Source organism: Mytilus californianus, unplaced genomic scaffold (assembly GCF_021869535.1).
Source record: "Mytilus californianus isolate M0D057914Y unplaced genomic scaffold, xbMytCali1.0.p SCAF_7, whole genome shotgun sequence".
Lineage (NCBI taxonomy): Eukaryota > Metazoa > Mollusca > Bivalvia > Mytilida > Mytilidae > Mytilus > Mytilus californianus.
The window spans coordinates 82343077-82369224 of NW_026262723.1; the positions used below are offsets into that span (position 1 = coordinate 82343077).

At 31.6% G+C, this 26148-nt stretch overlaps 1 protein-coding gene across 1 annotated transcript in view; it reads left to right on the forward strand.

The window, feature by feature from the left end:
• The window catches only part of LOC127710268 (transmembrane protein 94-like), a 77018-nt gene extending 51653 nt beyond the window's left edge, over positions 1–25365 (forward strand). The window contains exons 17-29 of the mRNA XM_052216044.1: positions 216–377; positions 4126–4312; positions 5730–5813; positions 6310–6783; positions 7779–7878; positions 9602–9710; positions 10158–10332; positions 10600–10845; positions 12728–12855; positions 14339–14433; positions 18607–18700; positions 19803–19967; positions 23360–25365. Coding sequence (XP_052072004.1) covers positions 216–377; positions 4126–4312; positions 5730–5813; positions 6310–6783; positions 7779–7878; positions 9602–9710; positions 10158–10332; positions 10600–10845; positions 12728–12855; positions 14339–14433; positions 18607–18700; positions 19803–19967; positions 23360–23432 — 2092 coding nt within the window. The 3' untranslated portion in view covers positions 23433–25365. The remainder of the gene's footprint in view (positions 1–215; positions 378–4125; positions 4313–5729; positions 5814–6309; positions 6784–7778; positions 7879–9601; positions 9711–10157; positions 10333–10599; positions 10846–12727; positions 12856–14338; positions 14434–18606; positions 18701–19802; positions 19968–23359) is intronic.
• The last annotated feature ends 783 nt before the right edge of the window (positions 25366–26148 follow it).

The window sequence follows — 26148 nt, forward strand, 5'->3', positions numbered from 1 at the left end:
TTTGTATTGTGAGTTATAGAATAAACATAGTTTTAAAAAATATACTGTAATTTTAAAGAATACAAGAATGTAAAAAAAGAATGGATGGTGGTAGGGTCACTTATAATTTCATTTTACTGCAAATTCACTTATTAGACCAACAATGTTGCAACCTATTTGAAGTATCATTAACATTGGGAAGGATTTTAAAGGCTAAGTGAAACTTTGTTTTGCAGAAAGAAGATTTTAGATTTTTATCATAGAACAAGTATGGCATCTTACTGCACAGCTTTCAGTTATAGACCACTAACACAACAAATATCAGTGGGTCTAGATGGTGCCTTCATTCAGCTCCCACAGAACTGGGCTTGTATGAGTCGTGATATCTCAACATCTATGTAAGTTAACTTGCACTGTTAGGGAAAAGAGTGTAAAATGTAAAATCAAATAAGCATGGTCCTACAACATACCTTTTGTTTACTACTCCTTTTTCATAATGCTGTGCCTTTTTAGCTCCGTCGTCATCTGTTAACTTTTACAAAAATCTTCTCCTCTGAAACTACTGGACCAAATTTAACCAAACTTGGCCACAATCATCATCATGGCCGACATGGCTAAGAATAGAACATAGGGGTAAAATGCAAGTTTTGTCTATTATTTTGAAAACCGTTATAAATAGAGAAATTCTGACATAAAACAATATTGTTCAGAAAGTTGAGTTCTACCAATTGCTCATTGACGTTAAAACTGTCAGGCGACTTCTTATAGGTGTTATTGACATAGGTATGCTGTTTCTGGTGGCGGCGGCATCAACAATGTATTAGTTTGTGATCAGGTCTAGTTTATGGTGAACCACTAGTGGTAGGTCAATGATATTTGGTTTGCAGTTGTATTAGCATTTGCACATCTCATTACTATGGAGATTATTTGGCCCTGTCCCCTCAGTCATGGTCTATTGACTTCTAAACTTTGCTTAGTTTACATGTTTTAGTTTGTGATTAGATCAGTTTAAGGAGTCTTTTGGAGTTTAGTATGACGTCCATTTTCACTTAACTAGTACACATTTTTATACGCCCGTTTATGGGACGTATTATGGTATACCGTTGTCCGTTTGTCTGTCCGTCCGTCTGTCTGTCGTCAACATGTCGGACATTTACTCAAAAATGCTTTAACCAATATGCATAAATCTTTGGTGAATTGTTTATATCTATTGACGTGAGCTCCCTTTCGTTTTTTATAAAATTTAGATTTTACGTTTCCGAGTTATGGGGTTTTATTCATTAAAAAAAGGGGGATTTTCCAGTTTTCGGACAATAACTCAAGAATGCTTTCACCAACTTGCAAGAAATTGTGGTGAATTGTTTATATCTATTGACATGAGCTCCCTTTTGATTTTTATAAATTTTCGATTTTACATTTTCGAGTTACAGTGTTTTAGTCATAAAAAAGGGGGGATTTTCCAGTTTTTGGACAAAAACTCGAAAATGCTCTCAGCAATTCTTATGAAACTTTGGTGAATTGTTTGTATGTATTGATGTAAGCTCCCTTTAGAATTTTATAAATTTTACATTTTACATTTCTGAGTTATGGGGTTTTATTCATTAAAAAAAGGGGTGATTTTCCAGTTTTCGGACAATAACTCAAAAATGCTGTCACCAATTCTCATGAAACTTTGGTGAATTGTTTATATCTATTGATGTATGCTCCTTTTTTATTTTCATAAATTTCTAATATGACATTGAGAATTAATTGAACTTTATTTGTTTATAGTCTGACAACAGATTTACTAAGTATTGCACAACAGCAAGAAATCTTTAATTGAACATAAATTCAATTCATATAACCCATTGGTGGCCTTCGGCTGTTTTTTGCTCTTTGATCGGGCTGTTGTCTCTTTGACACATTCCCCATTTCCATTCTCAATTTTTGTCTCGCCTTGACGGAGTCAAAAAGCTAGACATAGGTATGCTGCTTCCCCGCCGGCTGCCATGGCGGTGGCGGCGACAACAATGTATTAGTTTGTGATTAGGTCTAGTTCATGGTGAACCACTAGTGGTAGGTCAATGATATTTGGTATGCAGTTATATAAGCATTGACATATCTCATTTCCATGGAGATTATTTGGCCCCGCTCCCTCAGTCATGGTCTATTGACTTTGAAACTTTTGCTTAGTTTTCATGTATTAGTTTGTTATTAGGTCAGTTTAAGGGGGACCATTAGTGGTAGGCTAATGTTAATTGGTATGCAGTTGTATAGGCATTAGCACATCTCATTTCCATGGAGAATATTTGGCCCCGCCCCCTCAGTCATGGTCTATTGACTTTGAAACTTTTGCTTAGTTTACATATGTATTAGTTTGTGATTAGGTCCGTTTAAGATGAACCGCTAATGTTAAGTTAATGATATTTTGTATGCAAATGTATTGGTATTTGCAAGTTTCATTTCCATGGAGATTATATAACCCCACCCCCTCATTATGGTTCATTGACTTTGAAACTTTTACATAGTTTACAAGTTAATGTTTGTGTTTAGGTTTGTTTAAAGGGAACGACTTATGAAAAGTCAATGGTATTTGGTATGCAGTTGTATTAGCATTGGCATATCTCATTTCAATGGAGATTGTTTAGCCCTGTACCTTCAGTCATGGTTCATAGACTTTGAATATTTGCATAACTTACATGTTAAAGTATTGCTATTTTAATTTCAACATTTGCATTATCAAAATAACAAATAGGCGAGACATATCTCTGTGTGAACAGTTTATTTTTCATTTTTGCCTTTTATCTTGAAAACTTTAATAGATAGAGAGAAACTTTAAGTTGCAAAAATAATCAGCAAGACAAGATCTACGAATAAGTATACACGGTCGTAATCTTCATTGGAATCCTTATTAGAGTTATTTCCCTTTGATGCCTTATATCTTAAAAATTATAATAGAAACTTAAATAAGCAAAAATGATCAGCAAGAAAAGATCTACATTTAAGACAATATGGAGGAAATTTTTCAGACGACTCCTTATTGGAGTTGTTGCCCTTTAATGACGATTTTTACCATATTTTTTTGTGTTTTGCCTTATATGATAAAAATTATTATAGATAAATATAAACTTTAAAAAACAAAAAAGATCAGCAAGGCAAGATCCACAAACAAGTCAAATTTTGCCGATATAGTTAGTAGACTGTCACTCTTCATAAGAGTGATTGCCCCTAAATGAGGATTTTTTTTACCTTCTTGTGTTTTAAGCAAAAATTAAAGAAGATAGAGAGAAACTTAACAGACAAAATGATCAGCAATACAAGATCAACAAAAAAGAAATTTTTGTCATGAATTCTATTCTTGTCTACAATGTTGGAGAGAGTCAATTGGTGATTATGCACATAGAGCTAGATGAGTGACACAGCCTCTAGTTTTTAAATGTCAAAGCCATGTATACTTTTATTATTTGTGTTTATATATATAAATATGTTTATAAACTCAATTGTAATAACTCTTGACTGAGAAAAAGGGCATATTGGAAAAGTGAGAAAAATATAGCTTTATGCCTTATTGCAGTTAATTTAATAACTGAAAGGACATTGTGATTTAAGTTCAACAAATAGAATATCATATGTATACAAATTGTTCTTGACTGTTTCCATTCTGCCTTCTAAATGCATGTCCGTTTTTGTTCTTGTTCATGGAAGGTTAAATAGTATTTTAGCATGGGTCAGATATGAAATTCACTGCTGTTTTTACAACTACCGTATTCAAAGAAGATAAATATGAATATATTCAAAATATCAAGGGATTGACATCTTATACTATACTAGTAGAAAGGGTACTTCTACAATATTAAGAGTATAAGACCAGATCTTCAATGTTGAAATGAATGATTTGTCTTTGAAGCAAAGTTTATTTTCTAAAGATTCTTCTTCAAAGGCAATTATTTTTTTTTTCACCTTTAATATCAAAGAAAAAATGGCCACAAAAATGCAAATTATGTTTTTATCCAAATGAATTGGAAAAATTACCATGGCTGCAATTTTACCTGAGTACAAATTTTTTAGGCAATATAATAATACATATATTGTTCAGGATGTAATATATAGACTAAAATTAATTCAATTCACAAGAGAAATTTAATGCTTGAAAATTATTGATTTCAGAGATTCAGATATCCATATGATGCCTTTTGACTCAACTTCATTATATGAAGATAACAGGGCCTATAGCATGGATTCTCTGTTTGACACAACCAGTACAGCATCGGTTGATGATGTGATAGGATGTTGTAATGTACAGGCCAATCAAATATTTATAGGAATGGTTACAATGCAGTATCAGGCCAGACAGGTATAGCTGCTATAAATGATCATTTTCAGTTTAATATAAAATGTTTTGGGATACTTATATATCAGAATTACTATAAAGATTTTTTCCAATCTGACATAAAAAAAAGTATAACAATAAAACTGAACTCCAAGGCAAATTCATATAAAGGAGAGTCCATAAAAACTGACAAAATCAAACACTATCAATCAATGAAACAAGTGAAAAACAACTGCCATATTCCTGACTTGGTACAGACATTTTTCGAAGTGGTTTAATTTGGTTGACATTTTTGACAACTCAGATAAAAATCAACCAAGTCCTGATAATATGTGAATTAATTTAACAGAAACTAAAAAACATCAATACTAATTTACCTAAAGGTGAAAAAAAAGCCATTTCGATCAAACTAAAGACAGAAAACAATAATGAGGTTCCTGACTTGAGACATGTTAACATGTGTGTTCTATCAATCATGATCAATAAAGCAGTTGAGACTCAAACCTCCACCTTCAAATCTTTATCAGTGGAATAACAGATGGTACATATCATCATGTGCAATGGAAATTAGTTCTTAAAGAATTTGCCATCTAAAAGTCATATGAAACTTCAAATTTAAAAAAAAAAGTTGAATATGTTTTATATACTTGAATGGCTATAAAACTACTGTACGTGAACTTTCTTGTAAAAGAAAATCTTTTATATTATCAAAATCTTCATACATATACTGCTATTGAATTATTGTCTTCCCGTACACTATTTCCACGAAATTTTTCCCGTATGCAGTGACTTTAACTATGAGACCTTTCGTCAGAACTTCGGCCACCGAAAAGCTCAAGTGCGAGGGGAAAACTGTGATGAAAGAATGTAAACAAACGTGTACTGGAAGGTTAATTGTAATAACTGATTCTTAAATAACAAATTTAATACAAGAAATCATTTTACCACTATAAAGGAAAAGTTTAATTAACAAATGGGAACTCATGGAAAATACAAAAAATAAATATCATAGCTCTATTAATTCACTTATTTGTCATGTACTCCACTTGCTCTAGCTCTGTGTTGATTGTTTATTTATGTCACGATCCGGTAAACTTCGACACCAAACTCGAAAGTTAATTAGCTTGCGATTGACAATCACTGAATGAAATATTATTTGTCAAGAATATGTTAAAGATTCATAATGAATTTTAAAAATGTGCAAGAAACTTGTTTCATATGACTTTAAAATACAATGCATTCTTGATAACCTTTTCAAAAACTGACTCCAAAAATTGTTTTTTGTAAATTGTGATTTAAATGTCCTAAAGAAAGGAAATATGTGATATTATTTTCATTTTAGGGTACAAACAATGAAAATACCCATAGTCCTTTAGATTCTGAATCACTGAATTTCTGGTTGTGAACAATAAACAGAACCTGGTTTATTCTTTTTTTGCAGGAATTTGTGCAATTAATTGATAAATTAGAAGTTGCTTGTATTAGATTTGTTCATTTCTCAAATGAGAATGAAGTCAGAAGCAGGGTAAGTGGAGTGAATTTTATAACTACACAGTGAACCATCAAAATCTGTCTTTATACTTAGAATGTTCCAGCAATGACCCACACTATATAATTTATAATAGATGTTCTAAAAAGTGTTTAAACAAAATCTCTGTTCAAGAAATTGTAATGCTACCGATATTGTATCATAAATTTTTTTTTTCAGGGTTAATTTTTATATTGAAAATTTAAATGAACATATGTATATTAATAAGTAAGTAGTCCAATGAATAAGTGTTTAGATGATTGATACCAATAGATAGATTTCGATTGACACAATTTGAGCAAGAGTTACTTCCCTTTTCTGAATATTTTTTGTTTCTTTTATCCTTGCTTAATTCATCCCTTGTGTGTATCTCATGTTTCAATTTGGTTAGTGAAATAATAAAATCAACTGTTTATCCCTCCAAATTGGCAGACAAGGGAATTAACTCAAACTGAAATGACATCATTGGATACCTATCTTTTCTCTTTTTCAGGTATTTTCTGAGAAAATGGGATTAGAGGCCGGATGGAACTGTCATATATCCATGTTATCAGAACAGGAAACCAAATCTCCTTTAGAAACTGCCACCTCACAAACAGAAATAGCTAAGGGATATTCTAGACATTCTAGCCGTCATTCCTCTGATGCTGCCAAGGACAAATCATTTACTAGTCTTAAAGCTAGATATAGCAAACTACAGCTAAGAAGTCAAAGTGCACCTAGTATAGTCAATCTTAGTTCTTCACAAGTTAGATTTGAAATGAACGAAGCAGTGACGATTTCTGAAAATGGAATATTAGATGAAGTGTCTGTTGATGGGAAACAGAAACTGTTGTATGACATTGAATGTAAAGAAGACAGTGATTATTGTTTATCTAATAAAGACAGTGATGGAGAAAGTCGTCATGCATCCAGTTATCTCACTGAAAATACTGAGGATAGCATTACTGGACCTTTAGATAACAGGGTAGGTTGGTATGGTGGGGATCCCAAGTGATGGTAACTTGGGATGATAGAGCTCAATGATTGCCCTTATGATATAAATCTTCTCAATTATAATAAATGTACATCAGCCATGTTAGCTCATAGCAATGTTTTATGCTATATCCTATAAGTCTTTTCATCCAATCATCACTATATTAGCTTTGGTGTGTGACAACCTTTAGAATTAATTGAAAAAATAAAACATTAAAAATTCAGGGTTACATGGCAGTTCGAATGGATTTCCTGAATAAATACTTATAAAACATGGCCTGAAATAAAGTATGAATAAATAGTGAAACATGAGACATTCTGTCCTGAACAATCCTTCTACAACTATAAAATCAATATTAACCATGCATGGTGTTTATAATGTAATGGAACAAGCACTTGAATATATCTTGACATTATTGAATTCAAAAACTACTTGACTTTACAATTCCAAAAAAATATGTTATGCAAATTAATGCTTTTAAACATTCTTCTTTCTTTGCATGGACTTTTTTCAATGAAATTAATTAATATTTTGCACCTATCAAAATTATTTGTTTTGTGACTATATGTCTTTAATTAAAAAGATGCATTATATCTTTTAGCTCCATATTGTAAATTGTGTATAAATAAGTATTTAGCATACAGAATAACTTATTTTATACAGCTTCATTAAAATTTTAATAACCATAGGAACAGGTGTTAATATTCTGAAAAAGACAACTTAGTCATGTTTTACCTTCTATAATATGTACAGTTTATTATTAAAATTCAATTAACATGTAGTTTGATCTTGATAGAATAGACTTTCATGCATTTCTTTCTATCTGTCTATTATTATTATGTCATTCATACAACACTGTCATTATAAAACTTTTACTGGATACCTAGAGTGTTCCAGGGAGTATTTATATGTTAGTAAATTCATTTTACATATTCAACATTTCTTGTCAATTTGCCATTTATATTTTTTAGTTTTATCTTTTTCAGGCTAAGCTTCCAAGAGGGATAGAAAATATCCGACCACATTTACAGAACATAGATAATGTTCCTTTGTTGGTTAACTTGTTCACAGATTGTACACCAGAAAGTAAGTTAAATTGATGACTTGTTCCTAGATGGATTGTTCCTAAATTGAATGATTTTTAAAATTTTGTTTATGGACTTTGTGTTAAAATTTCACATTTATCAAAACATCAATATTTCTTTCTGACTCAAAAGCTGATCATTCTTACCTCTTTTTGCTAAAGGTTACATTCATGTCAGAGAAGCAACAAATACCAGTATCACCAAAGACTATATTTGATTAGAAAACCCTTCAGGGCATCTCATACACAACATCTCATCATCTCATTTTCATTCACAGTGAACCCTGATTCAAACCAAAGTCTATGAAATTGTTATTTCCTGCTTTTCTGCAAAATGAAGTTAGAGCATACACTGGTTAGATCAGAACCAGAATTACATGTTGGAGTAGGGTGACATGTCTGTCATTGTGAGCTTGCTTGTTGAATATTCAGACTTATTGTGTTGGGTCATGTTATGCAGGGTATATTAATTTTTTCTTAACGTGTTACTGTTCTCCTCCTCATTTAAACATTTCTTAGGAAGCATTTAGTTTGATGTTGCAACCAAATACAAATATTATACATTTTGTTATACAGTCGAATCTCGTTAAGTTTAAGTCGAAGGGATGGTACGAAAGTATTCGAATCATCCGGGGTTGAGTGTGTCGTAATGTATTTGGAATGCATGAAATATGGTATAATATTTTGGAACATTGTGCCTTTTTTATCTGACAATTTATGATTGTGTATTAAAGCTCCATATTTTTTGCTCCATCATAGTAATTAAACACTCAAGTACAGATACAAAACATTCACAAATAAAATCAATACACAAATATTTACAAAGGTCAGCCACTATAAATTATGGAATCACTCGCAGAACGAAGCAAGTCCTGTGAGATCACTGATGAGGGTCCTCTGCTTTCCATTCAATTATTGTAAATTTTTCATAATTGTCTTAATCCTTTTAATTATTGTACTTAACGAATTTTAATTCAAATGATTCATTTAATCTCAGCTTGGGTCATTTGAATTCGTTTCGGTTTTATATCAGGTGAAATATGTTCATCACACTAAAGTTCCGGTTGGACGATTAACAAAGGTGTTAATTACAAGGCCACAATAAACATGTCATTTTAACTAATATACAAATAAGTATGTTTACACAGCTTTAATCACTTATGAAAATAATTAGGTTACATAAGAAAAACACCCAATTTGAATTTTTATCTAAGTCTGCATTTTTTCGAAATTTCTTACTTTTGAACTTCAAGACATCAGGGGGAAGTTTACATAAATTTCCCATCGAAGGGAATATAAGATTTATTCTTCTTAACCGAGAATTCGAATCATCCGAGTTTGACTCATCAGAGGTTAAAATACATTGATTAAACAGGAATTTTGATGGGATAGAGCAATTACTTTGACTCATCCGTGTTTTCAATACAACTGAGTTCGACACAACAAGGTTTGACTGTATTATATTTTATATTTAGCTCATGGCAAGGTATTTTCAATATGATATAGCCAAGGGAGGTGACAAAAACAAACAAAATAAGAATATAAATTTAGTACTTGCTGATTTGATATTACTCAGTGATTAATATCTGTAATGTTATACATATTAAAGATCTCAAAGAAAAATCCCCTTATATATGTAAAATTATCACATGACCTAGGTAATTTACATTATAAGTTGTATATCTTTTAAAAGTGCCAACTTATTTCTCTATAATTTATCTACAGCCACTGAAGAAATGATGAGGATCATGCAGGAGAATGATGAAGTAGTTTTATGTGTTGGCAGCTCATTAAATATAAATAATACTAATATGTTTATGCAGGCTGATTGCAGGTATGCATACTGTAAAACAACATTTTGAATGACTTTTCCAGGAAGAAAAATAGTGTGAAAATAAAAAGAAATAATATGTCAAACTTGGATCTTCTTTTATATGAATATCTGAGTGAAGCTGGAAAATGACAAAAATAATTGGCTAAAAATCAACTCCAAAGGGTTAAAATCTGAAAAAAGCATGCTCTAAAATGAGTTTATATACAGTACTTTCGAAGTACTCTATTCCATTCAATTATTTTGATAGCTTCTTTACACATATAAATCTGTTTTTTCCATACTTTGATATCACTTGAAATTGTGCATTGTGATAAAATTATCTTGTATTTCTAGAGTTGACGATGGGTTTTAGGAGTTTATGAACCTTACATTACAAAAAGATTTCAAAAAGACAATACAGAGCTAGATGTCTATAAAATACTATTTTAGGAAATAACTTTATTTCAGTTTTTCATTGGAACCTCTTTATCCACAAATTTGTGCCAAACAAGCCTTAAATGTGGAAAGATGGTGTGATGACAGATTAACTCCTTCACAATTAGCTAACGTGATGATCAGTATACCTTGTCCTCTCATGTTTAGACGAGATGATTATATAGGTCTTGTCCAGATTATTGCTGAGGTCAGTTCATTTCATTTCATTTATTCATTCATTCTTATCTTTAATCCTCATAAATGAAGTGAATATGTTTACAATATGCCAGACTTTTCCAATAGCTGTCGAAAATAAATGTTCATTGAGAACTGCTTTGCTTTCAACTCTGGTCATAAACCTGTTAATATTGAATGAACAGATTTTTTTTTCAAAGCTTAAAAATCATGGTATGGATCTTTTTGTATTTATTATAATTTTTTTTTACAGTAAAAAAATTTTGTTTTGTTTTTTAAGGCCAGAACATTTTTGATGTCACAAAGAAATTGTTTTTATTTGATGTTATGCTACCACCTTTCAATCAGCCTGGCACAGGTTTTGGCCAATATTGTCCTGTTACCACCAGTTTTATCCAGTCAACATCTGTTATGGTTGTTATTCATAGTAGTACCTGCTCTTAGCCTCACTTTGATGGGGAATCCAGTAGACCCTCGAGTGATGAATAATGCTACGAGTAAAAATCCTGAATATGTCAGTACACAGGTGAATGTTTTTAGAATTTGATATTTATTATAATCATATACTTAGACTAAATAAAATATGATTTTTACCGTATGATAATAGCATTAAATTTACAAGAATTCCATATTTTTCGAATTGGTGCTTAGCGGGCTGATATGAAAAGTTTATCACATGCTTCGACTTTTATCACATGCCTTTCCGTAACGTTATCGCATGGCATTCCGGTGATACTCTGCAAATTCCGGAAAATACAGCTAAATGGTACGTTTTCAGTAAAAAACATTACAACGTAGGGTACAGAACAATTATTTGGATACTGGATAGTATATTGTGTAAAATGAAAAAAAAAAACAACAAACAAATGATAACATAAATCCATTTTTAAAAGTTTCAAACATAATTAGGAAAGTTACTTTAAAAATGTTGACTTTTCCAAACAGTGTTCATTATGTTTATTGTTGAATAATTTTTTTTTTATAGTCCATATTTAAAATATTTCATACTGCTGTTTTTCTTCTCTGTTGAGGCATATGATAGAAAGATTTCATATCGAATGTACTACATTTGGGGTCCTATGTCCGTGAACTTTTCACTCTTTGAACTTCTATTTGAGAACCAGGTAAAAGGATTAATATATTAATCTTTTATTTTTCTCCATTGTTGAAGCATATGATAAAAAGATCATAACATGTCATTTTTCATATCCCATGTATTATCAGCCCTCGGTCAATATCAGCCCTTAAGCCATGCAGCTCTTGGGCTGATATTGAACCTAGGGCTGATAATACATGCGATATGAAAAATACCATGTAATAATCTGATACTAATATACTTCATGTCAAAATGCCAGATTTTGATTGGTTAATACGAGGGAGACAATTTACTCTATCACATGGGTAAATACTCTATTACCCTTCACGGAGACGCTTGCTCAAATGTGCTCTTTAATAAATACGGATGATTGTTATGTACAAGACGACATAAGTTATTACTTTGAATTTGAAATTTGATAGACAGTAATAAAAGAACATTCAGTATAATAAATTAAATAACACATATCTGAGAGGGTGATAGAGCAGATTGTTACCCCTCGAAAAGACATTGTCAACCTTGGCTTCGCCTCAGTTGACAATGTTTTCTCGGGGTAACAATCTGCTCTATCACCCTCTCAGATATGTGTTATTTATATATTCAAGTGATTCTGTGTTGTTGGTGGAAATTTTCAAACAATTCACAGTTGATTACCAAAAGAAATTGTATGTATCTTGTAGTCTCTTTTTTTCCTGATTATACATAGAAAAAATAAAAAATATACCAAAAATTGAATAAGATCTAATTAAAAACAGTGCAAACTCCTTATGTAAATATGATAATGACTCATAAAAATTTGCAATTTTTCAAATGATGAGGAAATAAGCCGCAGCTAATAAGGAAATTTCATGCAGATTGCAGGTAACGTTTGGAAAAGTGAACCTATGAATTGTCATCGGGACCACCAAAAAAAAAGGGTTAATATGTTGATCATCACAATTACAAAAGTGATTATAAAAATAAGAAGATGTGGTATGATTTCCAAGACAACTCTCCACCAGAGACCAAATGACATAGAGTTAACAACTATAGGTCACAGTACGGCCTTCAACAATGAGCAAAACCCATACCACATAGACAGCTATAGAAGGCCCCGAAATGACAAATGTAAAACAATTCAAACGAGAAAACTAAAGGCACTTTTAAAAAAAAAATCACTTTTTTCAGCACATTGCTGAAAAGGTTTAAACTTTCATATGAATGTATATAAAATATGGTTGTTGGAATGAATTTATAAATTTTGACCATGCTATACACTATATTAATATTGTGTGCTACTTAAAATGATATTAGATTTCTTTGTTTTTTTTAGATGGTGCTACAATTCCTGTGTTGTTTTTTGTTACGTTTTGTACCATTCACCTGTATTTCCATACTATGTTTTGGTTTGACCTTGAACTCATTATGTGACATTTCTTCATGTTCATTATACTCATTTAGGTAAGTTCAGTTCCATTTTATTATTATTTGTAGGAAAATTAACAGTGAGTCACATAAATATAAAATTAAAGAGATGTGGCATCATTGCCAATGAGGCGACTATCCACAAGACCAAAGAAATAACCATCAATGTATATTTTGCATTAATGCAGCATTATTGTTAATGAGTGATATTTCAACAAACTTTATACATTTTTATGCTTTATAAAGCAAAAATATGGTAACTTTCATGTTTTTGAACTTAATATCGCAAAATAAACTTGTGACTTTTTTTGCTAAAGACGTTTGTAAACAATTATAGTGGGGATTTTATTAAGTCTCTGGTAATTTGTCTTGCAATTAGAATTGACCACTGCTTTTGTTAAGTTTTATTTTTTATTAAAACCTCTTTAATGTCTTTTTTACCTGTATCATAATTTAAATTGCTTGTAATGACAGTTGTTATTCTCGCAGTAGGTAGCTAACAAAGATAAGATTTAGTTATAATCTATATCTTAAATTTATTGTTCATTCTTGATAAGCTTTTTATATAGTTATACATCTGTAAAAAATTCTAATGTAAAGCCTATTTATTAGAAACATTTTGGACAATTAACATTTTTGGGGTAATTGTTACATTCATGTTTAATTTCAAATCCCTTAAGGTGCTGGCGTGATAATTTTTCAGACTTTATCACTACTATTGTCAGAGATAAAAAAAAAAAATGTGTGCATTGAGCATTACATTCTATACATCCTATCCATGAAAAGTCCAAGACATTTTAAATGAATTATTTACTCAGATATTCAAGTTACAAAAATGATATGTTTCACCATACTTGTCAAGAAAATTACATTAATTGTGCATGGTACTGTAAATTCAGAAATTATTGCGTGCATTTATTATTGCGATTTTTGAAGAAAGGACAAAAATGTGAGATTTATTATTGTGATTTCAGGAAAATCTGCATACACTTATATGTATCAGATACCAGAATGCAAGTTTTTATTATTGCGATTATCACTCATTCGCATTATTCGCAATAATAAAAACCTCGCAATAATTTCTGAATTTACAGTATCTCTTCTTAAATTATCGATGATTTTATTATTAAAGAAATATTTCAAATTTGAGTTATCTGCCTTTGTTCATAATGCTTCATACAATGCAATGTGTAATTTTTCAAAATGAATGCAAATTTTACCCTTCAGTTCTCACAAGCACTTTGATTGAATTATTGATATGAATAAAAGAAGATGTAGGGTAAGCATCAATGAGACACAAATCCTTTCACACCTACAGAATTTATGGAGCATGTTGCATGATATGAAACTTTTTTAAATCTGCAGAATTTATGCAGTATGTTGCATGTTGTGAAATTAATAACATTAATCTATTCTCTATCTTATTTTATATTAATATAAGTCCATTCTCTGACTTAAATAAATGGTTTATGAATTTAATGGAATACAGGTAATTCTAATAAAATTTTGTTTTTTTCAGTCAGAATAATTCAACACAGTATTGGTATGATGACTTCTCTGAAAGTTTACCTATTGCTCAAAATATTTTCGTGTTTTTCTTTGTGTTGTATCTTAGTAAGTATAGATGGTGAAATGAAAGCAGTCATTAAAGCAGCTCTAATCTTCTCTATTGATTATTTTCCCCTGTTCTAAGGTTCAAAAACCATATTACATAATTGTATAAATTGTGTCTCTCTATTATTTTCAAGATAGATTTGAGGTCATAAAATTTCACATCTCTTTTAAAGTTTGAATAGAATACATTCACAATGTAAAATAGTGACATGGCATTAAGTAGCCTCAGAAAAACCTGGAAATTTTAGCAGTTTTATTTTTATGTGGTTATAGTTTTCTTTTCAATAGCTTTTATTTACAGACAGTTTAAGCTCATACTATCTTCTACAATATCAATTCAACCAAAATCAATCAAAATAACATAATATGTAACAAAAAAATTATTATTTATTCAGTATATCTCAATTATTTCAAAATGGACTGTAAAGAAAATTAAATCATAAACAAAAAATAAATAAACAATTTTGAATGTTTGGTTCTTTTTTTCTTTAACTCATACCATGGAAGTATTATATTGACAGGAATAACAACAACGCCAGTTCAAAGGTTTCAGCTGCGTTACCGCCAATCTTCCGATTACTAGTTTATTAAATTAAGATAGACTCTCGGTATGTGATCGATGAAATCACTGACACTTTCCGGTCATTTTCGTGTTCACAGAAATATACGAACAGACCGGTTGTTGTCGGATATACTTACGAAGTAACCCGAATAATTCACTCATTATATTCCGCTCTACGATGGCCACATTAATCTCACGTATAGAAGAGGACTGGATTTATTCTAACGACATTACAATTTGCATATAGTCACTTGTTCAATCTTGATTTTAGTCTATTTTCCCTATTTATGTCTTTTTATCTATCTTGATAATTTAAGCCGACAGTTATCACATATGAAATTGCAGAAATAAGGTGGATCATTTTCAATTTCAATATTTATAGATAGTGTAATGTCCCTTGCGTACTTTGATTTTTCACGATAAAGGAAATCATGTGAGGTTCCTTTTTCTAATTTTCCACATAAACGAAATATACCTATACCAAACCAATTGCAACTAAAATTTTCAATTACAAACACGTTTTGCAGGATCTCAACATTGACGACTTCAAGTCTAAACCTCCTGATTGCACCTGTGCTAGTTCCCAATTCACATATAATCCGGCTGGCCACGTTATTACCGGAGACCTCAACATTGTCGATAACACTTCCCTGCGAAATTTGTTATCCTAAGGTCCGAAATATCGTGAGCCTAAATCCATCAATTGGAAATACAACTTCAAAATACTGATGGATTCAGTCGAGGATTATGCCAGGCAATGAGCCTAAATCCATCAATTGGAAATACAACTTCAAAATACTGATGGATTCAGTCGAGGATTATGCCAGGCAATGGGCTAAACGCGAGAAAGAAGACGTAGATACTCATTCCGAATGGATTAAGGCTGTGAGGTCGTTGATACAAATCCGAATTAAGAAACTAAATGGGCATATCAATACCCACGCTACATCAATTTTTAAAGACCCAAATGTTGCAAAACACTTGTCCTACCTCCATGACAAATATGTTGTTATCCCCGCAGATAAAGCCCCAAACAACATCGTTTTTGTGTGTAAATATCATTACATAAACTGCTTGATTAATGAATTAGGTATTGACAATTCACTTGGAAACTCAACATATACCCTGACGACACTTACCAAAGAGGAAATCCTAGATAATCATAGGTCTGTTCTATGTTCCTTTGGAATTTCAACCAAAGACGAAGAACTGGATCTTCCATCACTGTATTGGATACCTAAACTACATAAGTGTCCTTACAAACAACGGTATATTGCTGGGTCTTCCAAGTGCTCCACGAAACCTCTTTCTGAATTATTAACATCTATTTTATCAGCAATCAAAGCTGGGCTCCAAAGTTATTGTGAAACTGCCTATTCTAGAGGTGGCGTGAATCAGATGTGGATACTAAAAAATTCCAAAGATCTTTTAGAGTACATACAATCTAAGACTCTCTCATCTTGCAATAGTATTAAAACATTTGACTTTTCTACACTTTACACAAGTATTCCCCATTCCAAACTAAAAGACAAATTGAAAGAGTTGGTATTACTTTGTTTCATTAAAAAGAATGGCGAACGTAGATACAAGTATCTTGTCTTGGGGAGGGATAAATCCTACTTTGTAAAGAATCACTCTGATTCAAACAAAAAATTCTCTGAAACTGACATTATCAAGATGCTTGATTTCTTGATTGACAACATATTTGTTACGTTTGGAGGACGTGTTTTTCAACAGACTGTCGGAATTCCAATGGGAACCAATTGTGCCCCTCTTCTTGCCGACTTGTTTCTTTATTATTATGAGGCTGACTTCATACAGGAGCTTCTTAGGAAGAGAGATAAGAAGTTAGCAATATCCTTTAACTCTACGTTCCTTTATATAGATGATGTTCTCTCACTAAATAATACAAAATTTGGTGACTATGTTGAACGAATCTATCCCATCGAACTAGAGATAAAGGATACTACAGATACAGTTAAGTCTGCCTCATATCTTGACTTACATCTAGAAATTGACAATGAGGGTCGGTTGAAAACAAAACTTCACGACAAAAGAGATGATTTCAGCTTCCCAATTGTGAACTTTCCATTTCTATGTAGCAACATTCCAGCAGCGCCTGCATACGGAGTATATATCTCCCAATTGATACGATATTCCCGGGCTTGTGTTTCCTATCATGATTTCCTTGATAGAGGATTGCTGCTCACAAGGAAGCTATTAAACCAAGAGTTCCAAATGGTGAAGTTGAAGTCATCGCTTCGTAAATTTTACGGACGCCATCACGAGTTGGTTGACCGTTATGGAATAACCGTTTCACAGATGATATCGGATATGTTCCTTATGTCGTAACTACAATACCCATCCCTTTTCACGAATGTGACTTACCGAATTAGACTATTTACCGGATTTGTAATAACATAAGCAACTCAACGGGTGCCACATGTGGAGCAGTATCTGCTTACCCTTCCGGAGCACCTGAGATCACCCCCAGTTTTTGGTGGGGTTCGTGTTGCTTAGTCTTTAGTTTTCTATGTTGTGTCATCTGTACTATTATTTGTCTGTTTGTCTTTTTATTTTTGGCCATGACGTTGTCAGTTTGTTTTCGATCTATGAGTTTGACTGTCCCTCTGGTATCTTTCGTCCCTCTTTTGATTTAGAATCAATTTCTAAAAGTTAAGAAGATAATTGTACAAAAATATGTTTTGACCTGCTTTTTTCAAATAACAATAAACAAAGTCATACGTGTTTTCTTGTCAATTAAAATATTCACAATTTGCACATTTCAACAGTAAAATCTTTTATGTCTACATATGTCTACACTATTTTGTTAAACATCATGTGAAACCTGATTGCTTCATCGTTATTACCTGTTTTACTCGAGCTTCGCTTTCAATTGGAAAATACTTTTAGATCAGTTTAAAACAAACAGTAAAAACCAAATATATGCAAAAATAAAACAATTTTCCATGTTAAACTGTTGTAGCTTAAACAATTCTCGTCCGTTTTTCAAGTTTTTTACACCATTCTATTTCTTTCTAAAGGTAGAAGTTTTATATGATACAGCGCCACCTCGTTATCAATAAACTACGGGTTTCCCACAGATGCGCTATAATTACTGGACTTGATAAAATCATGTGACTGATAAGAAATTCCAGATGCCATTTACAACTGCGGTATCACAGATAGTAACCAAAGGGGTCTTGCCGCTGAGACAATAATTTGATAAATCCTATGACTTTAGTACTTTAGTACAGGGCTCTGCAGGTCATTTTAATAGTAATATAGATAATCAAGCTTCAGTTGGTTTTTTTTTTATTAAAAAGTAACTTGTATAGCGAAATGCTAACCTGCTGATAATGAAAATACTGGTAATTCAGAAATAAATGTGATGTCTTTGTTATAAATGTGAAAATTTGATTGATAAAATCAGCAGTACACAAAATTTGCATCATAATATTTGCTTAAAATTTTTTGCAGCAACAGGTAAAGAAATTAATTAATTTTCCATTATTGTCCTTTAGATACTTTCATAAAATTATTATTTTGTAGCAATCTATATTTCTTCAGTGGTTATTTCAACTTTTGAATGTTTTTTTTTTTAATTTCAGTATGTACATCAGTAAGTTTTGTACATTGGTTTGACCATTTATGGCAGAAATCTCCAACAAAAAACAAGTTATGGACCTGTGTCATTCCTTTAGTGTAAGTCATTTTTGCAATATTTTTAAGACTACTGAATTACACCATTTAGTCTGTTAAAAAAAAGTGTTTATCTATTATTTGGCATTTGAAGTCTTTTTCAGTTAATTTGGCTATTTTTATTGGTGGAGTAAGCCTAAGTAAATGATGAAAACCACTGATCTTCAGCAGAAAAACTAGGGCAATCCTTGTCAGTTAAGAGTCAAACACACCTCGCCATGAACATGGTTCTAACCTTCAAGCTCATTGTTGACATGATAGTCATCCCTGTAGACAAACTATCTAGACCACATGACCAAAAAGGCCCCCATTTAGTCTGATTAGGGACAATAAATCTGAATGTGTTGGGAGAATGCCACACACTCTGCACATTAACAATTAAACCATTGCAAAACAATAGTATGGGTCTGTAGGTGGACATTGGCAAGGTTTGATCTTTGCCCTCATTCAGCTTACCCTTTTTTATCCAGTGGTGTTTAAAAAAACTGTTGTTCATAGTGGTTTATGCTCTTATCAGAATCTTCTAACTTGATGTATTGTTTCATATTTTCTTGTTCTAATTATCAATTAAACCTTTGCCTCTGTATGTTAGCACAAACACCAATGAATTCTACAGTATAACACCCAAACTCATTGAAAGGTCAACATATTTGTTTACAACTGATCAGTTTGAATTGTATTTAAAGCCAATTAAAAAGTGGTTTGGTATTAAAATGAAATTCCTCTAAGGATTTTACCTTAATTTCAACAGTGACTTTGGTTTCAACAGTTACTGCTTTTTAAAACAGTTTTTTCTAACATCAGAATAAAGCTAACAAAATTAAAGAAAAGTGATTAACTCTTACCATAATGATTGTGTTTCAACCAATTGTATACTTAGTGCAGACTTAGTCAAACTAGTAAAAGCTTGCTTATTGTGAGTGCTTACTTGGTATTGAAGGTCATGTCCTTCTAAATAACTGAATGATATTAGGTAACTATTTTATTGATGTTTCCCAAACAACTCTTATTATTGATGACTAATGAAATAAATGTGTTGTGATGCATGTTATTTAAGTATGCCTTGAATGTACCATGTTTCTAAGAAATGTTACTTTCTTTTCAGTTTAGTTGGTCAAGTGATTGTTAGTGTCTGTGATATTTTTCTACGAAGTAAGGATCAAAGTCCAATGTCATTTTCTAACATACATTCAGCAGTATATGCTGTAGGATTTAGTTTCCCTCTTGTAATAATTGGTGTAAATGAGCTTGTAAAGAAATATGAAATCAAGTAAGTAATTATGAATTAGACACATGACATCTTAGCTTTGAACTGAGATATATACAAATCTTATCTTAGAACTTTAAGGTACTTGTATACACAATCTCATGTTAAAATTCAAAACTACAAGATATCACATTATAATTAAGACAGTTAAAATATAACCTTAGAATTCAAATGTGTAGATACAACTTAGAACTTCTGTATGTCCAGTCTCAGCAGATTATGTACTGTTAACTGACTTAAGTTACTGCTAGCATTCATGGAAACTGTTATATTTGTTGTTATACATGTGCCTGTATTTTCGTTGTCTATCATGGTGTTCAACAGTAAAGCCCTTTTTATATGACTGCAAAAAAATTTTGCGATCGTATATTGGTATGACGATGACGTTGGCGTCGTCGTCATCGTCGTTGTCGTCGTCCGAAGACACATTGGTTTTCGCACTCTAACTTTAGTTTAAGTGAATGGATCCCTATGAAATTTTACCATAAGGTTCAATACCACAAAAGGAAGGTTGGGATTGATTTTGGGGGTTATGGTACCAACAGTTAAGGAATTAGGGGCCAAAAAGGGGCCAAAAATAAGCATTTTTGTAACTTCCAGACATAACTTGTGTGTTAGTGTATGGATCTCTCTGACATTGTACCACAAGGTTCCATATCACAAAGGGAATGCTGGGATTGATTTTGGGGGTAATTGCCTCAAAATTTTAGGAATTAGGGGCAAAAAATGGGGCAAAAAACAAGCATTTTTATATGGACAAATACTTTAGTACAAAACATAATTTAAAGCAGTCTAAGGGAGACAAATCAAATACATCATTTGAATTACCTCCCTTACACTGCTTTTAAATTATGTATAAAGTAATGGTTAATGAACAATTAAGACAATTTAAAACAGTGTAAGGGAGGTAATCCACATACAACGTTTTGATTACTTCCCTTACACTGCTTTTAAATTATGTTTAAAGAAATGCATATTTATAAAGGAAGACCAGTAAAAATATCTGCAAATGTTGCATCTTTTTTTTTTTTACAAAAAAATCCATATGAAAGATTTGACACCATAATTTAAATTCTATTATAAAATAGATTAAGTTAGCACTATGGTAAATTTAAATGGGTAATTATGGTTGCAAATTCCATTGGAAATTTGAATTGAGATTATGACCATATCTTGAGGGAAAGAATTTTTTTGGGGAAAAAGGGGGGGGGGGGGGGGTAAAAAGAAATTGTGGGGGTCAATTTATTCTCATTTCAGATTTCAGAAATTAAAAAGAATTATTCTTCAAATATTATTTTTTTTCAAATTTCAAATATTGAAAAATTTCAGGAAGTAATCTTTAATTGCACAGTATGGCGCATTAGATTTGTAAAATCTTTGACCACATTTATTTATTTGTTATGCCAAATCTAACCGTGTATTTAGATTTTTAATTTTGGGTCCAGTTTTCAAATTGGTCTACATTAAGGTCCAAAGGGTCCAAAATTAAACTTAGTTTGATTTTAACAAAAATTGAATATATGGGGTTCTTTGATATGCTGAATCTAAACATGTATTTACATTTTTGATTTCGGGCCCAGTTTTCATGTTGGACCAAATTGGGGTCCAAAATTAAACTTTGTTTGATTTCAACAAAAATTGAATATATGGGGTTCTTTGATATGCTGAATCTAACCATGTATTTAGATTTTTTATTTGTGGGCCCCGCTATCAAATTGGTTCATATTGAGGTCAAAAGGGTCCAAAATTAAACTTTATTTTATTTCATCAAAAATTGAATTATTGGGGTTCTTTGATATGTCAAATCTAACCGTGTATTTAGATGTTTAATTTTGGGTCCCGTTTTTTAAATTGGTCTACATTAAGGTCCAAAGGGTCCAAAATTAAACTTTAGTTTGATTTTAACAAAAAATGAATTCTTAGGGGTTCTTTGATATGCTGAATCTAAACATGTGTTTAGATTTTTGATTATGGGCCCAGTTTTCAAGTTGGTCCAAGTTGGGGTCCAAAATTAAACTTTGTTTGATTTCAACAAAAATTGAATATATGGGGTTCTTTGATATGCTGAATCTAACCATGTATTTTGATTTTTGGGCCCCGTTATCAAATTGGTCCACATTGAGGTCAAAAGGGTCCAAAATTAAACTTTGTTTGATTTCATCAAAAATTGAATTCTTTGGATTCTTTGATATGCTGAATCTAACCATGTATTTAGATTTTGGATATTGGACCATAATAGGTAAATTAAAAAATTTTAAGTTCTTAGACCACATTCATTCTGTGTCAGAAACCTATGCTGTGTCAAATATTTAATCACAATCCAAATCCAGAGCTGTATCAAACTTGAATGTTGTGTCCATACTTGCCCCAACTGTTCAGGGTTCGACCTCTGCGGTCGTATCAAGCTGCGCCCAGCGGAGCATTTTATTCTGAATTAATTTTATTATAGTTTCTTCTGTTTACTTTTCTTGATCTTCTTATCAAGATTAAAGGCTTGAAAATAGTAGTATAACCTCACATCCTATACAAAAATAAGAAGATGTGGTATGATGGCCAATAAGACAACTTTCCTCCAGAGACCAAATGACTTAGTCACAGTACAGCCTTCAAAAATGAGCAAAACTGATACCTGTTCATTTGCCTGTCTCAAGTTAATGACCTTGTAAAGTTGTTCTCTTTGGTTAAATCTTACTGTTTTTGCCCTTTAAAGAATTGAATGTCTGTTGTTAAATAATATACTGAATATTATAGAATACTCATTTCATAAAGCCATTAAATTTTGTTTGACACACTATCTTGATCAATTTTACAAGTCATATACTAAATTTCTCTACTGTTAATTACATGTCTTAACAACAAATTTCATATAAAATGATATGCATAGATAAATTGTAAACAGATGTTCAAGTCATTTCTTAAGGGCTTACAACTTTTGAATATTATAAAGAATTTGTGTAAAATAAATGACTGATGTGCTTTCCACAAAAAATCTTTCAATGACAGTAAAATTACTGGTAATCATTTAATAGTTATACTGAATTGTAATGACTTAAATACTATTTGTCAAAAGGACAACAACCCGGCCAAAGAGCAGAAAACAGTCCAAGGCCGCCAATAAGTCTTCAACGTAGTGAGAAAATCCTGCACCCAGAAGAGGGCTTCAGCTGACCCCTAAACAATAATGTAAACTAGTTCAGCGAAATGGATGCCAAACTTAACTCCTTAACATACAGGTGAACCAAAATTTTAAAAAAATACACCAAAGGCTAGAGGTTCCTCATAGTACTTTTATCTGTGATTTTTTGAGAAAAGAGTTGCTAATTTACAAAAATGTCCCATGATAAAGTTTTTAGATGTAAGTAATGTTTTAAATTTTCTTTTTTTTTATATTTCAGCATTTACACACGATATCAGAAAAGGACAAGACTGAACTTTGGAACAAAACTTGGCATGAATTCACCGTTCTAATAGTAATAGAGCATGTTTTTAGATATTAATTATGTTTACATATTAAGAGCATTTTAAACCATTTTTATTCACAACTTTTATAAACTCTGGACGACTTAGAGCTTGACATATTGTACTGACACCTATCTATTGTTAATGACTATGGGTTGTTCCCTAAATGTTTTGAATTTTTTTTTGTCATTAAGTTACTGTTACATTGATGTATACTCTACATTTCTTTTTTTATTCAAATGTAAACTGTGGTAAATATCTTATTTTGATAATAAGTCTGTATAAATACTGTTTCTCTAATTCTTCGTCAATTTATCCCTTTCTGCACCCATTGTATAAAAAAAATTTAATCAACGTGTGGTTCGTTTGATCTCAGTTCTTCATTGGTTAAAATCCGATTATAACGTCAAATTTTCTTGCTTTCCTCTGAATTTCCTATTGTGACGGCATGAAAAAAGGCGACCATGCCTGATGACGTCACATAGAAAGAACACATCTTTTTGCAGATCATTCAAAAAGAAGGAATAAGTTTGCCTGCATATTGTTTGAAAATCATTAGAGAAACAGATTCCACCACCAAATCTTGTGTAATACGATATTTATCCACTCTCGACAGTTAAATTTTAAATATTTAAAACGCTCGGCAAGCCTCGCATTTAAAATTTGAAAATTTAACTGTCTTGAGTGGATAAATATCGTATCACACTCGATGCAGTGGTAGAATCTATATTTATGGTTAAAATGCTATTGTATAAACATAAGAAGATGTGGTATGATTGCCAATGAGACAACTATCCACCAAAGTTTAAATGGTGTGGATGTAAGCAATAATAGGCCATTTTTATTTTTGGACATTTCCTTGTCAGGCATATAACTTTTTTAATCCTTTGACATATGTATTTGATGTTTGGTACATTGGTGCAGCACCTCAAGACAATATGTAGCGTACTATTGAAGATGACCTCTGACCTTTTATGTAAGATAACAGATTTTTATATGTCCACCCAAAACCATATATTTTCAATGCACCTAAAATTTTGTGCCTTTATGGGTTATGCCCTGCCCCTCATAAATTATTGTTAAATATCTAAATAATGCTATAGATCCCATCCCTAAACCATATATATTCTTAATTGCCTTGATAATACCTTCTAGTTTACCATAGATCTTCTCCCATGGGAACATGCCTAGCTCTCCTATCATTAATTGTAACATATCTTGAAAACTGCTCACATTCCCACCTCTTAACCATATACATTCTTAATTTCCTTGATAAAACTATTTTCCCTGGGTTTTTATCATCTCATTGATTATTAAATATTTTTGAACACTGTTTTATATCCCATGTTCTTATCATTTTGAATCTCTACCCCTAACCCATACATCCATGATAACCCTTCTGAATGCAGGTTTTGTCCCACCATCTCATATAAAAATATTTTGAAAACAGTTAAATTCCACACCCATTTACCATATGTATTGTTATTTGCCATTACAATACCTTCCCAATACTAGAATGTATCTGTTGTCTTTCCTTGTCTGAGGGACATGATGGCACTAGTTTAAGTCAAGAAATTTATTTTAGTTCACTACAACAGTTCCACCTAGTAATGTTTTAAATTACAATTTTCCAAAGGACAACTATTTTTCTTTAGATCAGTAGCCTTAAAGAAAGTAAAGTTCAGTTTTCCTTGGTACAAAAATAAGTTTAAGCTGTTGTAACACCATGATTTATTGTGACTTTTTTTTATTGTTTTTTGTTTGATAAAAAAGAAATGGTGAAGGAAATATGTTGTTCAGTTATTTGAGCTTAAATCATGGTACAATTTATATTATAAGCAAAATACTCAGAGATATTACAAGTGTAACTGAAATTCCTTTGTTTATTTGTGATTATTTTGTATACATATGACACTCCATAGCTATTAAATTTGTATCTTCAGCATTCAATTCTTACAGCCTGCATCTACTCTTTACATTCAGTTGCACTTTAAGCCACCATTATTAAGTCCAATTGAGCTGGGGGGCAAAATAATGTTGTGAACAAGCACTATTTGTTTTCATTTATTATTGGTTTGTTTAACCCTTATTGGTATGTTGAATTTGTGTTCCTATATCTCAATGCCTGCAATACTCACATTGCATTCGAGAAGCCTCATCTAAATATATGGGTAGATGTATTGGAAATCTGTGGGCGACTACTCCATATTTAAAGTGCCAACATTTCATATCATGAATGTTTAGACAGTAAATTTATCAATATTGAGATTTTAAGGGTCATTGTCCCAGTTGGTAAACTGATACATGTATATGTTTGTCCAAGAAACTATAGATAACAAATAAAGTATTGGTATCATTGTAAACAGACCCATTTAACGTGTCTTCATTCTGATATATCATTGGATCACCAGCAGTCAAAAAAAGATAAAGTATCACCTTTAGTAGCTGTTTGGCCCTGTGGCCAATAGCAAATGTATATTCAGTAAGGGAACAAGTCAAACAATAACAATTCATTGATATTGGAAAAGGTTGACCAGTTTTGTATAAAATATAGCATTTATTTGGTAGGCACTTATAGCTAGCTAAACCTCTCACTTGTATGACAGTCACAGAGAATTCCATTATATTGACACACAATGTGTGAGCAAAACACATAAACATAATTGATAAAGAAGTCAAAAATTGGGGTACACAAGACAACATTGTGTTATAATCTTTATAATCA